This window comes from Pteropus alecto, unplaced genomic scaffold (assembly GCF_000325575.1).
Source record: "Pteropus alecto unplaced genomic scaffold, ASM32557v1 scaffold86, whole genome shotgun sequence".
In the NCBI taxonomy this organism is placed as follows: Eukaryota; Metazoa; Chordata; class Mammalia; order Chiroptera; family Pteropodidae; genus Pteropus; species Pteropus alecto.
Window position 1 is genome coordinate 13,946,611 of NW_006442109.1, and position 15,347 is coordinate 13,961,957.

The window sequence follows — 15,347 nt, forward strand, 5'->3', positions numbered from 1 at the left end:
TGCCAGTTTGTGCCACAAGGACAGACATGTTCTCATATTCAGAGAGACAGCTGTGAAGCAGTATTGTTAAGAGTTGCGGACACAATACTGTTAGGTTTGAATAGCTCTCAAGACATTTCTAGTGAGAAATCAATTTGCTATAATACATTTTCCCAAGATCAGCAGTTAATATTCATTTTGTTAACCTAAAATATGCTTATTTTTATACAGTTATTGGAGGAACTTTAGTTGTTAAGTATGTCTTCTTTCACCTGTGTTATTTTCAGAACCAATCTAAGCATCCTTATTTTAATTTCCATAATTCTTTTCCCATTCACTAATCTCCTCTCTTGATTAGTTTTCTATCCATAGTTTAGCTCTAAAACAATGCTTGAATATTTTTGCTTTTTATGGGGCCCTAAGTCTTTTTCCAAAACTTTAGGAATTTTTACCATATTAATTCTAGTGTTGTAAAGTGGATTTAAAACAAATCACTGTTACTTTTGGAGGAGGCTCAACGTACTTTTTGTCCAAACACAGATCTAAATTGATACTTCTCAACCTTATCAGGCCAAAACTTCACCTCCTTTACTAGCCTGAATTGAAATTCATAGACAATAATAGCCACAGACATTATATTTAGAAATAATGCCTTAGACACATAAATGTGAAATAGAAAAATATTTTATATTCTAATATGTATTTTAATATATAAGTGCATAGATACTATTACAGTAGAAGATATAATGAAGTAGATAGACCAGTTAAAGTGAACAAGGTTGGATTTAAAAGAAGTGAGATAAACTATACCATGAGGGAATGATAAGAAAAATTGAATAAAAGATATTATTAGGATAAGTAGTAATAGACCAGACTTATTTGTATATGATAACAGAAAACCTGAAGGGACCTTTGAAAGTTGTGCAGGATACCGCTGGATATTACAGGCATTTAGTGTTCTTCACTTCTAAATGCTTTTAATTTTATTCCTTTTGTGACAATCCAGATGCAGCCACAGGCTTCCAAAATGCCCCGAGGGACTTAATACTGTTACAGTTGAGAACAAGAGCTCTGGATAATTCCTACCCCTCCCCTTTCTCCCTTTTGATCCCTGATCTCAGTGTTCTTAGGATTCTTCTCAGTCACATATTTAATATGTTCATTTTGGAAACCTGAGAGCACTATAATCACATTGTATTGGTGTATGTATGTATTTACTTTTCTTCCTTCCCCATTCATTTGTCTGATCCACTCTATTATAAGGTCCTAGAAAGTAGAGATTGTGTTGTGCTTAACATTGGCTGTATCTCCAGTGTCCAGTATAGGGCTGATACATACTAGTCAACTCAGTAAATATTAATGAATGGAGGAATGAAGACTGATTCAGCACATGTCCATCTTTCTCATTAGCTTTCCTTCCTCTTGGATTATTGTTGCTTAATTTGGAACCAAATTAATAGGAATCCGTTAATGTGGTAGAAATTAGAGTTTGGAGGGTAAGGAAATGTAGAGTGTGTGTTGTATGTGTGTGTACTTTAAAAACAACTTATTAAAAATGTAGATTACAACAACTGAATAGCAGGAATAGACAGATTATGAACAAAATAAGAAATTTGTATTCATATACCTTAATTGGAGTGGTAAGGTAATTTTATAAACAAATATGACAGCAGGTTCTCTAGCCATTTACTACTTTCTCCTGTAGTGCATTTCATTATAAATATGCTAAGGTTTCTCTTTTGCATCCATACAAAACATAAAGACATTTCTGTGGATTCAGCCGTGTACATGAGTGATAGAGGATTGTACAACTTTTCTAAAACCACCATTCTGTAAAACATGGCACGCAAGTTGGAATTTTCTTTTTAATTCTTGAGATAATTAAAGAAGAGGAATCCAGAGAATTTAGAATCTCAGGGAATTTGTTAACTTCAGGCTTGTGACCTCATTTTATCCTACTGTTTGTGGCTTTTGTTCACTCTATTAATGGATATATCTTAAGAATTTAAGCATTAAACAACTTGCATTGTAATAAAGTGTAATCATGAAATACCTGCATATGCAATTGGAAGAGTGATTTATCCCTCTTCAGTAAAGGGAAACACTTTCAAATTGAATGACTTGTCTAAGGATTATGCCTCTTCCTGTCCATCAGATAATTGAAGGTAAGCTTATAATGTGATCCTATCCTGCAGAATACTTAATTTATACTGAATAGCTAAACATCAAAATGCAGGTGGCAAAAGTAAGATAATAATTCAGAATTTACTGTGTTAATCATGGTATATTCTCCCTGGTAATTAAGAATCATGAAGTTCTATGATAGTAATCTTCATGTGAAAAGCACATATTTGTAAATTGTATTTTTTTTTTTTCCAGACGTATAGGAGAAAATTTGAATGCCTCAGCAAATTCTGTAGAAAATGAGCCGGCAGTTAGTTCAGCAACTCAAGCAAAGGAAAAAGTTAAAACCACAGTTGGAATGGTTCTTCTTCCAAAACCAAGAGTTCCTTATCCTCGTTTCTCTCGTTTCTCACAGAGAGAGCAGAGGAGTTATGTGGATTTATTGGTTAAATACGCAAAAATTTCTACAAATTCCAAAGCTGTTGGAATAAATAAAAATGACTACTTGCAGTACTTGGTATGTATTCTGTCCTCCAGCTTTAGTAAAAAATATTTAAAAGTCAAGAAATACTTTAAATTTGCTTTTATGTTTTTAGATGCAATCATATTAACAAAAATGGAAAAATTTAAGTTTAATTGACAAATTGGTGCTTTAGCTCTTTTGATGGTTCTGTTGCAGTGCAGGCATTTTGCTCTAGTTGTGAGCATGATTCCAGTTCATCTTAAGTGCTGGCAATAGAGCCTTACATGGGTCATTGAACCAGTTTAAAATTTTAAGTAGTTTCCAAATTCTTGACTATATAAAGGATATGCTGAACATTATTGTTGCAAACTTTGTTCTTATTTATAATTGTTTCCTTAACATAAAACTTTAAAAATATAACTGATATCAAAAACTGTACACGTTTTTAAGGCTTTGGTATGTACCTACACATAGGTAAATTGTTCTCCAAATAGTTTAAACAGTTTGTTTATATCACTGATAGTGGGCATCACCTTTCTTGCCTCCAATTTAATAAGGAAGTAATGGTGATCCCTTGTTTTACATTAATTTACAGTGATTACTAATGAAAATAAGCATTTCCCAAGTGTTATATGTTTATAAGCCATTTCTTTTCTTTTGTAATTTACCTATTCATTTTGTTTGTTTATTTTTCCATTCAGGTGTTCGTTCTTTTCTCAATGTTAATTAAGAGTATTTTATTGTAGTATTAGTCATTTGTTTTTCAGTTTTTGAGGAGTTTTTAATAACAAGTTTGTCATTATTTAATAATTTTTACTAGGTTTTTCTTTGTGATTTTTGCTTCGGATATGATATTTTTAATTATTCTTTAAGTCCAAATTATTAGAGCAATGACTGAGAAGTGATTGTTTTTGACCAAGCTTCTTATGCCAAAACGTCTGCTTTTTTAAAAACCAGGATATGAAAAAACACGTGAGCGAAGAAGTTACTGAATTCCTAAAGTTTTTACAGAATTCTGCAAAGAAATGTGCACAGGATTATAATATGCTTTCTGATGATGGGCGTCTCTTCACAGAGGTAAAAAAAAAAAATCACATTTACTTAAATTGCCAAGTAATAGGCAATAGCAGCATTTTAAAATATGTGATGATCCTGCCAAAAGCATATGGAAATACCAATATTATCAATTTATAGACTAAATTGTATGTAGATCTTTTATTCATCATGTATTTAAATAATAGAAATACTATACTAACACTTCAAAATTATGTACTATAGTATATTCATATTAGGGCTTTTTTCTTTTCATGATTCAACTACTTACTGCGTTTGAGAGTTATACTTTACTCACATGAATGGTTTAATCTGATGCACTGATTTCCCTTGAGAGAGAATGAGTGTTTAAGCAGTTTATCGTAGACCCTAAAACTCTGAATGGTCTTTTAGAACATTAATTTGTTTTTATTACCTTCATGGTAATGTATACCAGCCACCAAATGTTAAATTTCAGCTATGAGTTCATTTTTTGATATAAATCATACCTGTACATTTATTAGCAAAGCATGTAAATTACTCTGCCTTGTACCCTACTTAAATAATAACTATTAATATATACAGCTGACTGTTGAACAACTCCAGGATTAGGGGAGCTGACTCTCCTGTGCAGTTGAAAATTTGGGTACAGCTATTAACTCCCCCAAAACGTAATAGTAATAGGCTACTGTTTACTGGAAGCCTTACCAATAACATAAATAGTCAATTAACATATATTTTTTATGTAATATGTATTGTATACTATATTCTTACAATAAAGTAAGCTAAAGAAAATGTTATTAAGAAAATCATAAGGGAAAACACATTTACAGTATTTATTGAAAAACATTTGCACGCAAATGGACCTACACAGTTCAAACCCATGTTGTTCAAGGGTAAACTGTATTATTGTAGTAAAGTTAATCTACAAACACCAACACCAGCCTGGATTTTTTTTTAAGCCTTTAAAACTAGTCACTATACACAGCAATGTAATACACTCAACACTCTTGAACTCTACACTTCAGAATGGTTAAAATGGTAAGTTTTATGTGTGTTTTACCACAATTAAAAAAAACTGGTCACTATAAATTGGGACAGCAGAGGGCATTAGTTTTGCCTTTTTTTAAAACATTTATTTTTTTATTCTTTCTAATTAAATTTATTGGTTAATAATATATACATTTCAGGTGTACAACTTTGTAATACAACATCTGGGTGCTTAATTATGTGTTCACCATCCAAAGTCTAGTCTCCTTCTGTCACCATATCTTTGACTACCTTTACCATCTTCATCCTTCTCCCATCCACCTTTTCCTCTGGTAACCACCATTCTGTTGTCTGTACCTGTGAGCTTGTTTTGTTTGTTACTGTGTTGCTTTTGGTTTTATAGCCCACATATGAGTGAAATCATATGGGAGTTCTTGTCCTTTTCCATCTGACTTATTTCACTTAGCATGAAACTCTTAAGATTCATCCTTGTTGTAAATGGCAATATTTTATCTTTGTAATGGCTGAGTAATATTCTATTGTGTATATATACCATATCATCTTTATCTAGTCATCCATTGAAGGATGCTTAGGTTGTTTCCATGTCTTGGCTATTGCGAATAATGCTACAGTAAACATGGGGGTACATATATCTTTACAAATAAGTGTTTTCAAATGTTGGAGATGGAAACCCAGAAGAGAGGTTGCTGAATCATATGGTAGCTCAATTCTTTAATATTTTGATAACCCTCCATGCTGTTCTCTATAGTGACTGTACCAATTTACATTCCCACCACCAGTCTACAGGGTAAACACTTTTTAAGGTAAAATTTTGTTAATATGAACCAGAAGAATGATTCTTCTGAATTAAAGAAAGAATTCCATTTTTATTTTCTCTGAATATAAATATGATATATTCAAAACAGAGTCATACTTTTCCATGTGGAAGTGGAAATGTAGCTATTTCTGTTTTAATAGTGCCTTTTAAAGAACCAGAGTGATGGTTTTAAAACATAAATCACATCCCTTCTTTTCACTGGTTTAATGTCGCTTCTTGTCTTAGGACGAGAGAGTCTTAACAAAGTTATGCAATGTCCTACAAGATCACACCCCCATCCTTCCCTACCCGCCAGCCTGCTTCATCTTTTACATATCCTCCTCCCAGTTGTTCCACTCCTGCCTAGTGGCCTCTTTGTGTTTCTTGAGTACTCCAATCATGGTCCTGCCGTAAGGCCTTTGGCTGTTCCCTTCTTTCTGGCAAGCTGTTCCTCAGATATCTACATGGATTAGTTCCTTGATTTCTTTAAGTCTCCCTCTGTTCAGGTGCCAACTATCAATGAGGATGTTTCTAATTACCTCCCCCAAGAGATAGCATCACCCTCAATATTTCTTTTACAATTTTTTTGTTTGTATGTTTATTGTCTTTCTCCACAATGCCTATAAGTAACACTGTTTCGTACACTACAGTGTTCCCAGTGATTAGAATAATGCCTGGTATACAGTAAGTGCTCAAGTGATCAATATAATTATTTAAGTTGATATAAAAATGCTTTTTAACAGAGTACATTATTTGGTAGCTAACAATCAGCATTGTCTTTTTAAAGCCAGATTGATGTGGCAGCACATTTTCTCTAATTTATATTTTATATTTCCACCCCAAAGATTCACTGGTATTTTTCTAATTTTTTTACTATTTTAAAATTTTAATTTTATGTTATGAAATGTAATGTACCTATGGAAAAGCATATAGAACAACTGTATACAACTTAACAAAGAACACCTATGTAATTCTCTTCCAAGTCAAGAAATAAAACATTACCAATAATCCAGAAACCCCCTTTGTATCTTTCCTAGATAATAACATTCTCCTTCCTTAAAGAGATAATCACTATTACATGCTTTTTTTTTTTCTGGTAGTTCTTTGATTTCTCTATTGCCTGTTTTTGAATTTTATTTGAGTAGAATTCTTTTGTTCTTTTATGTGAACAGAATTTTTCCTTTCAGTATTATGTTTGTGAGATTCATATGGATGTGTGTAGTTCATTCATTTTCATTTCTGTACATTATGAATAAACTAATTTATTCTGTTGATCAAAATTTGGCTTGTTTCAATTTTCAAGCTATTCAAAGCAATGCCCCATGAAAATTCTCATACTTGTTTCTTTGTGCACACAGCCACACATTTTTACTGGGTATATATATACACCTAGGAATGGAATTGTTAGGTCATAGAGTATGCATATCTTCGTCAACTGTAGTATACAATGTCAAACTGTTTTCCAAAGTAGTAGTACAACTTACATTTCATCTATTCCATTTGAGAGTCTTGTTGCTCCATGTCCTCAACATCGATACTTACAGTCACTTTAGTTTTAACCTATCTAGAGGATATGGTGGTATACATAATACGACTGTATCTTTTCATGGGCATATTGCTCATTTCTTGTGAATCGACTGTTCAGGTTTGCCCTTTATTCTGGATTTTCCATCTTACTGATATGTGTGAATTCTTTCTCTATTCTAAATACAAAAATTTTATGGGTTACATATGTTGGAAGTTTTTTCTTTTATTTGATAAAAGTTTCTTTTAATTTACAAGTTCCCCCTCTAAATTTTATCTTTTCTAGAACCTGAATCATTTAACTATACAAATTTAATTAATATAATGTTTCGTGTCTGGCTTCTCTCATTCAGCATTTTTTTGAAATTCGTCCACATTGATGAAAGTATCCATACTTTGTTCCTTTTTTATTCCTTTTTGTTTTATTGTATGCTTATACCAAAACTGGTTTATAAATTCATCTGTTGATGGTCATTTGTGTCATTTCCATTTGGGGATAATTATGAATAAAACCACTATGAACATTCTTGTACAGGTTTTTTTGGGGACATGTTTTAATTTTTCTTGGGTAAATAGACATAAAATTTCTCAATCTTATGGCAAATGTAGTTAAATTTTATTAGAAACTGCCAAACTGTTTTTTATAGTAAGTATACCATTTTATATTCTCACCAGCAATGAGTTCCACTTGCTCTACCCTTTTACTAGCACTTAGTATTATTGTTAATCTTTTTAAATTTTATTCAACCCATAATGGTTTTAATTTCCGTTTTCCTGATGAGCAATGCTTGAACTTCTTTGGATCTGCTCTGTATATATTCTTATGTGAAATGTCTGTCAAAATTTTTTTGCTGATTTTATTGGTTTATATTTTGGAGTTTTGAAAGTTCTTTATATAGTCTGAATACAAGTCTGTTATATGTAGTTTACTCCCAGTTTATGACACACTTTTTAATTTTTTAAACCGCATTTCAAAAAACAATTTTAATGAAGTTTAATGTTTCAAATGTTTTATAGTTGGTGCTTTTATGTGTTCTAGCATGGAAATATTTGCTGACCCCAAGTGATTTTTCATCTGGGGTCACTTTTACTTTACCCCTGCTGTGCCAGTCCCTCTCCACCCCACACCCAGGAGACTTTATCAATGTATGGAGACATTTTTGGTTGTCACAACTGACAGAATGTTACTGGTATTTACTGGCTAGACGCCAGTGGTACCACTAAACATCCTGCAGTGCACAGGACATCTCCCACAGCAAAGAATCATCTATCTCAAACTGTCAGTAGTGCTTCTGTAGAAAAACCTTGATTTAGAGATTTTATGATTTTAACTTTTACGTGAATGCCCATGTTCAAGTTAATTTTTTGTGCAAATGTGAGGTTTGAATCAAAATTCATTTTCCTTCATATGGATATCTAATGTTCTAGCATAGTGATTTTCAACTAAGAGTAATTTTGCCTACCAATGGACATTTGGTAATGTCTGGAGACATTTTTGGTTCCCACAGCTGAGGAGGGAGTGTTTGTGGCATCTAGTGGGTAGAGCCAAGGACGTTGCTAAGTATTCTGCAACGTACAGGACAGCCCCCACCACAAAGAATTATCTGGTCAATAATGTCAATATTGAGAAACTGCTTAGCACTATTGATTGAGAAAGCTATTTTCTCCCTTATTGAATTACCTTGTTACCATCGATATGTGAGTCAATTTCCTGACTCAATTCTGTTGCATTAATCTATATATCTGACTATGCCAATACCACTTAGTCTTGTAGGAAGTTTTGAAACCCTGTAGTGGAAGCAACTTTGTTCTTTTTTTTTTTTTTTTTTTTTTAAGGATTGTTTTGGCTCTTCTGGGTCCCTTGCATTTCCATATAAATTTTACGGTTGACTTGGAAATTGTGATAGGGATTGTGATAGGAATTGCATTGAATCAGAAATGGGACTTTAAAACCATATGATTTTGGGGGTGATTTGGGGGATGACCTCTCCCCAGTAATGAGTAAATATTAAAAGGTCGGTTCTTTCAATCTCTGAAAATACAACCCCTCTTTTACTTTTCACAACCTACAAAAAAGAAAACAGGTTTTTAGTTTGGATTGCTTTGAATCTATAGAACTTGTAGTTTACAAATATCTCCTAAAATAGTGTTTAGCTAGATTGCGTTTCTTTTTAAAAAAAATCTGACCATCTTTTTTGTCTTTTAATTAGAAAGTTTTGTCGTTTATATTTATTATGATAATTGAGATATATGGACTTGTTTGTGGTTTCTATTTGTCTTTTTCTAAATTTCTTTAACTTCTTTAAGGGCATTGACTTCCCCCTCCCCCATTAAACTACATGAGACCGTAGAGCATTTGACTCATCACATCCCTCCTGACTGATATTGTTGTTTTAATGCTGTCTCTTTAAAAAAAAAAAAAACCTGCCTACATTATTATTTTATATGGACAATGTTTGTTTTAATTTATAAATTTTGAAAATTTTTTTTGTCTTTCTATTTTTTTCCCAAATCTACATTCTAAGATCCTCTTCATTATTTCTAAAATGCTATATATTCTAGATGGCCCTTTGATGAACATCTGTTGATGATCAGCGATCTCTTTTGTTTATCTGGAAACATTTTTATTTTGTTTTCATTCTAGCAAGATAATTTTACGCTACACATAATTCTAAATTGACAGTTTGTTTTATGTCTCAACATTTGAAGATATAATTCTTGTTCTGGCTCTTGTTATTGCTATTAAAAAGTATGTCGTCTATTTAATTGTTATATCTTTTAAGGAACTGCCTTTTCTCTCTGACCACTCTTTATTTTTTGGTGTTTTATAGTTGGATTACAATGTGCTTGCTTCTTTTTTTTTTTTTAATCCTACTTGATTCATTGTATTTCTTATATCTGTGAATTCATATTCTTCATCAATTGTAGAAAATTCTGAGCCACTTTCAAATATTGCTTCTCCTTCATTTTCTCAACTCTGGGATTCCCAAATTTCCTAGGTTAGACCTCAGTCTGTCTTCAAGTTTCTCTTTTATTGTGGTAAAATATACATAATGTAAAATTTACAATTTAGACCATTTTTGAGGACAGTTCAATGGCATTAAATATTTTCGCACTGTTGCAAGTGTATTTTCACCATCCATATCCAGAACTTTTTCATCTCTCCAAAGTGAAACTCTAAACCCATTAAGTAATAATTCATCATTCTCCCTTCCTCAGCCCTGGGGGACCACCATTCTACTTTCTATCTCTCTGAATTTAACCATCCTTTTTGTCTTTTAATTAGAAAGGTTTGTTGTTTATATTTATTATGATAATTGAGGTATATGGACTTGTTTGTGATTTCTATTTGTCTTTTTCTAAATTTGTTTAACTTCTTTTAAGGGCATTGACTTTTTTTTCATGTTTAGCAATCTTTAATTCAAATATGAAAGTTCAGTACAAGCTATTTGTAGGGCTTGGGACTTATTCTTTTAAAAACGAGACTGGAAGAATGCAACAATAATTGTCCTTTCGCGATTGGCTTATTACATTTAACACAATTTCTTCAAAGTTCAACCATTATTATTATGTAGTGTGTGTCAGAATTACCTTCTCAACCATAAAAGATCCCGTATAGCCACATCAATCTTGAGAAAGAAGAACAAAGTTAGAGATATAACACTACCTGATATCAAACTATACTCCAAGCCTATGGTAATCAAAACAGCACGGTACTGGCATAAAAACAGACACATAGATCAATGAAACAGAATAGAGAGCCCAGAAATAAATCCATGCCAATATGGTCATTTAATCTATGACAAAGGAGGCAAGAATATACAATGGATTAAGAGGGTCTTCAGCAAATGGTGTTGGGAAAACTGGATGGATACATGCAAAAAAATAAAACTGGACCACCTTCTTATACCACATACAAGAATAAAGTTAAAATAGATTAAAGACTTAAATGTAAGACCAGAAATCATAAAACTTCTGAAGAAAACATAGGCAGTAAACTCTTACACTGCTATTAGTAATTTTTTTCTAATACATCTCAAAGAAGGGAAACAAAAGAAAATAAATGAGACTACATCAAACTAAAAAGCTTTTGCACAGCAAAGGAAACCATCAACTGCAGTAAACATAGGGATATGTAGATCTTAACGAATTTATCCAAAGAAAACCAAAACGCTAATTCATAAAGATCTATGTTCACTGCAGCACTGTTCACAATAGCCAAGATATGGAAGCAACCTAAGTGCCCAGCAATAGACAATTGGATAAAAAAGTTATGGTACATATATACAATGGAATAGTCCTCAGCCATAAAATGAAATCTTACCTTTTATAACAATATAGATGAACCTAGAGGGTATTAGAGAAAGATAAATACCATATGATTTCACTTATATGCAGAATCTAAGGAAAAAAGAAACAAACTAAACAAAAACAGACTCATACAACTTACATATACAGGTAACAAACTTGGTGATTGCCAGAGGGGAACATAGTTGAGGGCTGGGTGAAAAGGTGAAAGAATGAAGAAGTACAAGTTAGTAGTTACAGAACAGTCATGAGGATATAGAATACAGCATACGGAATATAGTCAGTATTGTAATGGCTGTGTGTAGTGCCAGATGGGTATAGAGTAACTGAAGGGATCACTTCATAAATTATATAAATGTCTAGCCATTGTATTGTATAGCTGAAACTAATATAAAATTTTTTTTTAAATCATATAGGAAATAGCAGATGTCCATTTTGACCTATTCACCAGGTTTGGAAAGTTAAGTAATAGGAGATAAGACTGGAAAGTTTGACCGAAGCCAAATTGTGGTGGGTCATAGATGTCAAGTCCTGTTCTTACTATAGGCACTTCTGCCTCCTGCGTGCAAATAAATAGTCCACCCTGTGAAATGGAATGACTTTAAGAACAGCTATAAAGCTGACTTTCTTTCTAGAATGTTTTATTTCATAAGAAAAGCAAATCTTTATTACATCTCCTGGTTTTTACTTTTCCTCAAGAGGAAATGGTGGCCATGGTCATAACTTTCAGCTGCCCGGACCACCAATGCATAAATAACCCAGGTGACAAACAAAACATTAACCTTTAAGCTACATACTGGGATCTTTTAAAAATGAAAATGTGCTTGGAAACTGAAGAAAGTAAGTCTAATCTTCTCTTATCAGTAAATCAATAAATGAAATACAAAAAGAATTACCCTCTCTTTTTAAGAAATTTACTTTTAATACACATAACAAAATTTATCTTCTTAACCATTTTTAAATGTGAAGTTCAGTAGTATTAAGTACATTCATATTGTCCTACAGCCAATCTCTTGAACTCATCTTGCAAAAAAACTCATCCTGAAATTTTATACTCATTTCTGAACTGTTACTACTCAACACTTCTGACACCAAATATGTGGGTTTTCTTTCACTCACACAAACCAGTTCTCCAGCTCTCCAGACATTAAGCCTAGGATGCCCATTACCCCCTCCTCTGGCTCAATTTGTTAGATTGGCTCACAGACTCATGAAAGTGCTTTACTTCTTCATTTATTATAAAGGATACAACTCAGGAACAGCCAGATGAAAGATGCTAGGACAAGGCATGCCCTCTCCAGGCATACCACCCTTCTAGCATCTCTGTGGTGCACCAACCAGGAAAATCTCTGAATGCCATTGTTTAGGGAGTTTTGTTGATGCTTTATTTTGTTGACGTGGTTGATTAAATCTTTGGCTATTGGCAATTAACTCAATATTCAGCCCCCTTCCCTCCCTGGAGGTCAGAAAGTGGAGCTAAAATTTCCAACCATCTCATCATGCCTTGGTTGTTCTGGCAACCATCTCCCCTCCTAAAGATAACTAGGGGCCACTGGTCATCTCATTAATATACAAAAGATCACTCAAGAGATTCCAGGGGTTTTAGGAGGTGTGTGTCAGGAACCAGGAACAAAAACCAAATATATATTTTTTTATTGTAACACTCATTAAAACCAAATATATATTTTTTATTGTAATACCAACTGATGGGAGGGGGGAGTTATTCAACCACCCTACTTTCTGTCTCTGAATTTGTCTACTCTAGGTATATAAGTGAAATCATTGTATTTGTCTTTTTGTGACTGGCTTATTTTACTTAGCATATTTCCAAGATTTATCTACTTTATAGTATGTGTCTGAATTTCCTCCACTTTTAAGGCTGAATAAATATTCCAGTGTATGCAGATGGCATTTTCTTTATCCATCAAACGTGGTGTACAAATACCTAGAGATTTGTACAAGTACTTGGTCAAATCTCCACTTTTCAAGGTTTAATTGTAGGAGTCTTGTGTTCAGTTCCCTCTCTGATTTCAGAACTGGTTGAGGCATTTGACCTCAAGCTACCTCACCTTTCGTGGGTTTTCTTACTGTTCACTGCTCCTGTTTCTCCTCACTCTAGGTATTTGGGCTTTATATATTAATTTATGGTCTTGGAGATTCTCCTTGCCCAGCAATGTATAAGAGTTGTTGTAATTTATCCAGGATCTAGTGTTATTTGGATGAGTGCTCCTCAAAGTACTTATTCTATCCTACTGCCAGACATAATATCTATTAAATTTTCAAGTTTCAAATACATATGATACCATTTTCTTTTTTTCTTCCCCCCCACAAAAAAAAATTTAGGGAGCTTACTCATTTTTACCTTTCTTTGTAATGATAGATCTATATTGTGTCCATGAATGTGTTTTTGGTCTATTTAACTTCCAAGATATTTCTGTTGTTAAATAACATTGAGGAAGTGGATGATGGCTAACAGCCTGAATCTTAGCCTTGTTCCCTCTTAGCTGTTTTTCAAAGACAAATTATTAGTTAAAAACCTTTTCTATTAAATATACCAAATAATGATCCCTTAGTTGCTTAATACCTACCAGTTGTGAAATACTTTAATAATATATATCTGAATATAGGTATGAAAATGTCTTAGATTTTCCTTTGACCCTCTCTCGCCATAATTACTGAAGCAAAATTCAGTTATAAGCACTGTAACTGAGCAGAGTTTTACCAAGAAAGATATGCCAGTAAATCTCTAACCAGTTTAGTCTCTGTCATATAGTTCTTATATATTACTTTCCTTTTCACACTTAGATTCTTGCAATAACTGCCATAGGGCAGGAATGTCAGGGATGAAAGTTAACTTTATAAATGAACAAAGATATTAGGCTGATGTGAGCTCGCAGTTAACCAGGGTGTCTGAAAACAGTACTTTTCCATGTTAAACCACATCTGTATTAATTGCAAGTAATATCCTGAATTAAAACTTAAGAGCAGTATTAAAAAGCATGAACAGGGAGGGAAAATGTGAAAGATAGCTGGGAGTGAGGATTAAAGAAGCCAAGAAGAAAATAATGAAACTATAGATGAAAAGACATACTGTAGTAAAGTTATTGATTTGTAACAACACATTTTATAAATGTCTGAAGGGATAAGGGACATAGGTATAGTGTAAAGATAGGCTTATTGCTAAAAGCCTTTGTGATGTAAAATATATTCCAAAAGTTTCAGATTAGATTCTTTGACAAGAAGAAAAAATACTTAGAAGATAATATCTGTGTTTTTAAAATTATAACCTCCCACTTACCCCCACCCAAAACCGCTGTGCTTCTTTGAGTTATTTACATGTTATCACCAGTGGCATATTCTCCTTGGCTAATGCTGTGAATTTTCCTTCCTTCCTGATTATATTTCCTAGTGAGTTATTAATATTTTGAAGCAGTTTGGAGAGAAGAGAAATACTCCATATTTGAATTAGTTACAACATTTCTCATTTATTTTTTAGATTGTAGATTAGAATGACCCTTCAAATAACTATTTTGTTAATGCCTTGCACTCGGATATCTTTTTAGGATATTAAACTTATTTATTTCTAACCATTCATGTAACTGCTTTTATTGCAGTAAAGTGTGTTGAAATTTCCATGTAACTTTACTTCCTTGACAGTTCTGAAATAGCATAGAAAATATGATGTGTCTTCTCTGTTTAATTTTAAATTTTAATATGATTGCTAATTTTAGTATTATTAAATATCAATATTTTACAAAATTAGGTTAAAAAGAGTTGTTATGAAAAGTAAGAGAGTTAATCAAATAAGGCATATATATAATATGCCTGGATTGTTAGAAGTTTAATGAAATAAGGTTAATATTTGAAATGAATGATTATAGTCACATATAACTAAATTATTTTTATTGCATTATTAGAGAAGTACAATACATATGAATTTTTCTTGGTTTTTATTTCCTAGAAAATTTTAAGAACTTGCATTGACCAAGTGAAAAAGTATCCAGAATTCTATACTCTCCATGAAGTCACCAGTTTAATGGGATTCTTTCCATTCAGAATAGAGATGGGATTAAAATTAGAAAAAACTCTTCTTGCACTGGTAAAGTTTAC

At 32.6% G+C, this 15,347-nt stretch overlaps 1 protein-coding gene across 6 annotated transcripts in view; it reads left to right on the forward strand.

Annotated features, from left to right (window-relative positions):
• ICE2 (interactor of little elongation complex ELL subunit 2) overlaps nt 1-15,347 on the forward strand; it is a 50,272-nt gene that overhangs the window by 6,125 nt on the left and 28,800 nt on the right. For 4 of the 6 annotated variants that reach the window (XM_025038854.1, XM_006920301.3, XM_025038856.1 and 1 more), the window contains 3 exons: nt 2,359-2,620; nt 3,524-3,643; nt 15,199-15,336. In XM_025038854.1, coding sequence (XP_024894622.1) covers nt 2,359-2,620; nt 3,524-3,643; nt 15,199-15,336 — 520 coding nt within the window. The remainder of the gene's footprint in view (nt 1-2,358; nt 2,621-3,523; nt 3,644-15,198; nt 15,337-15,347) is intronic. The other 2 variants (XM_025038858.1, XM_025038857.1) reach the window with 1 other exon arrangement.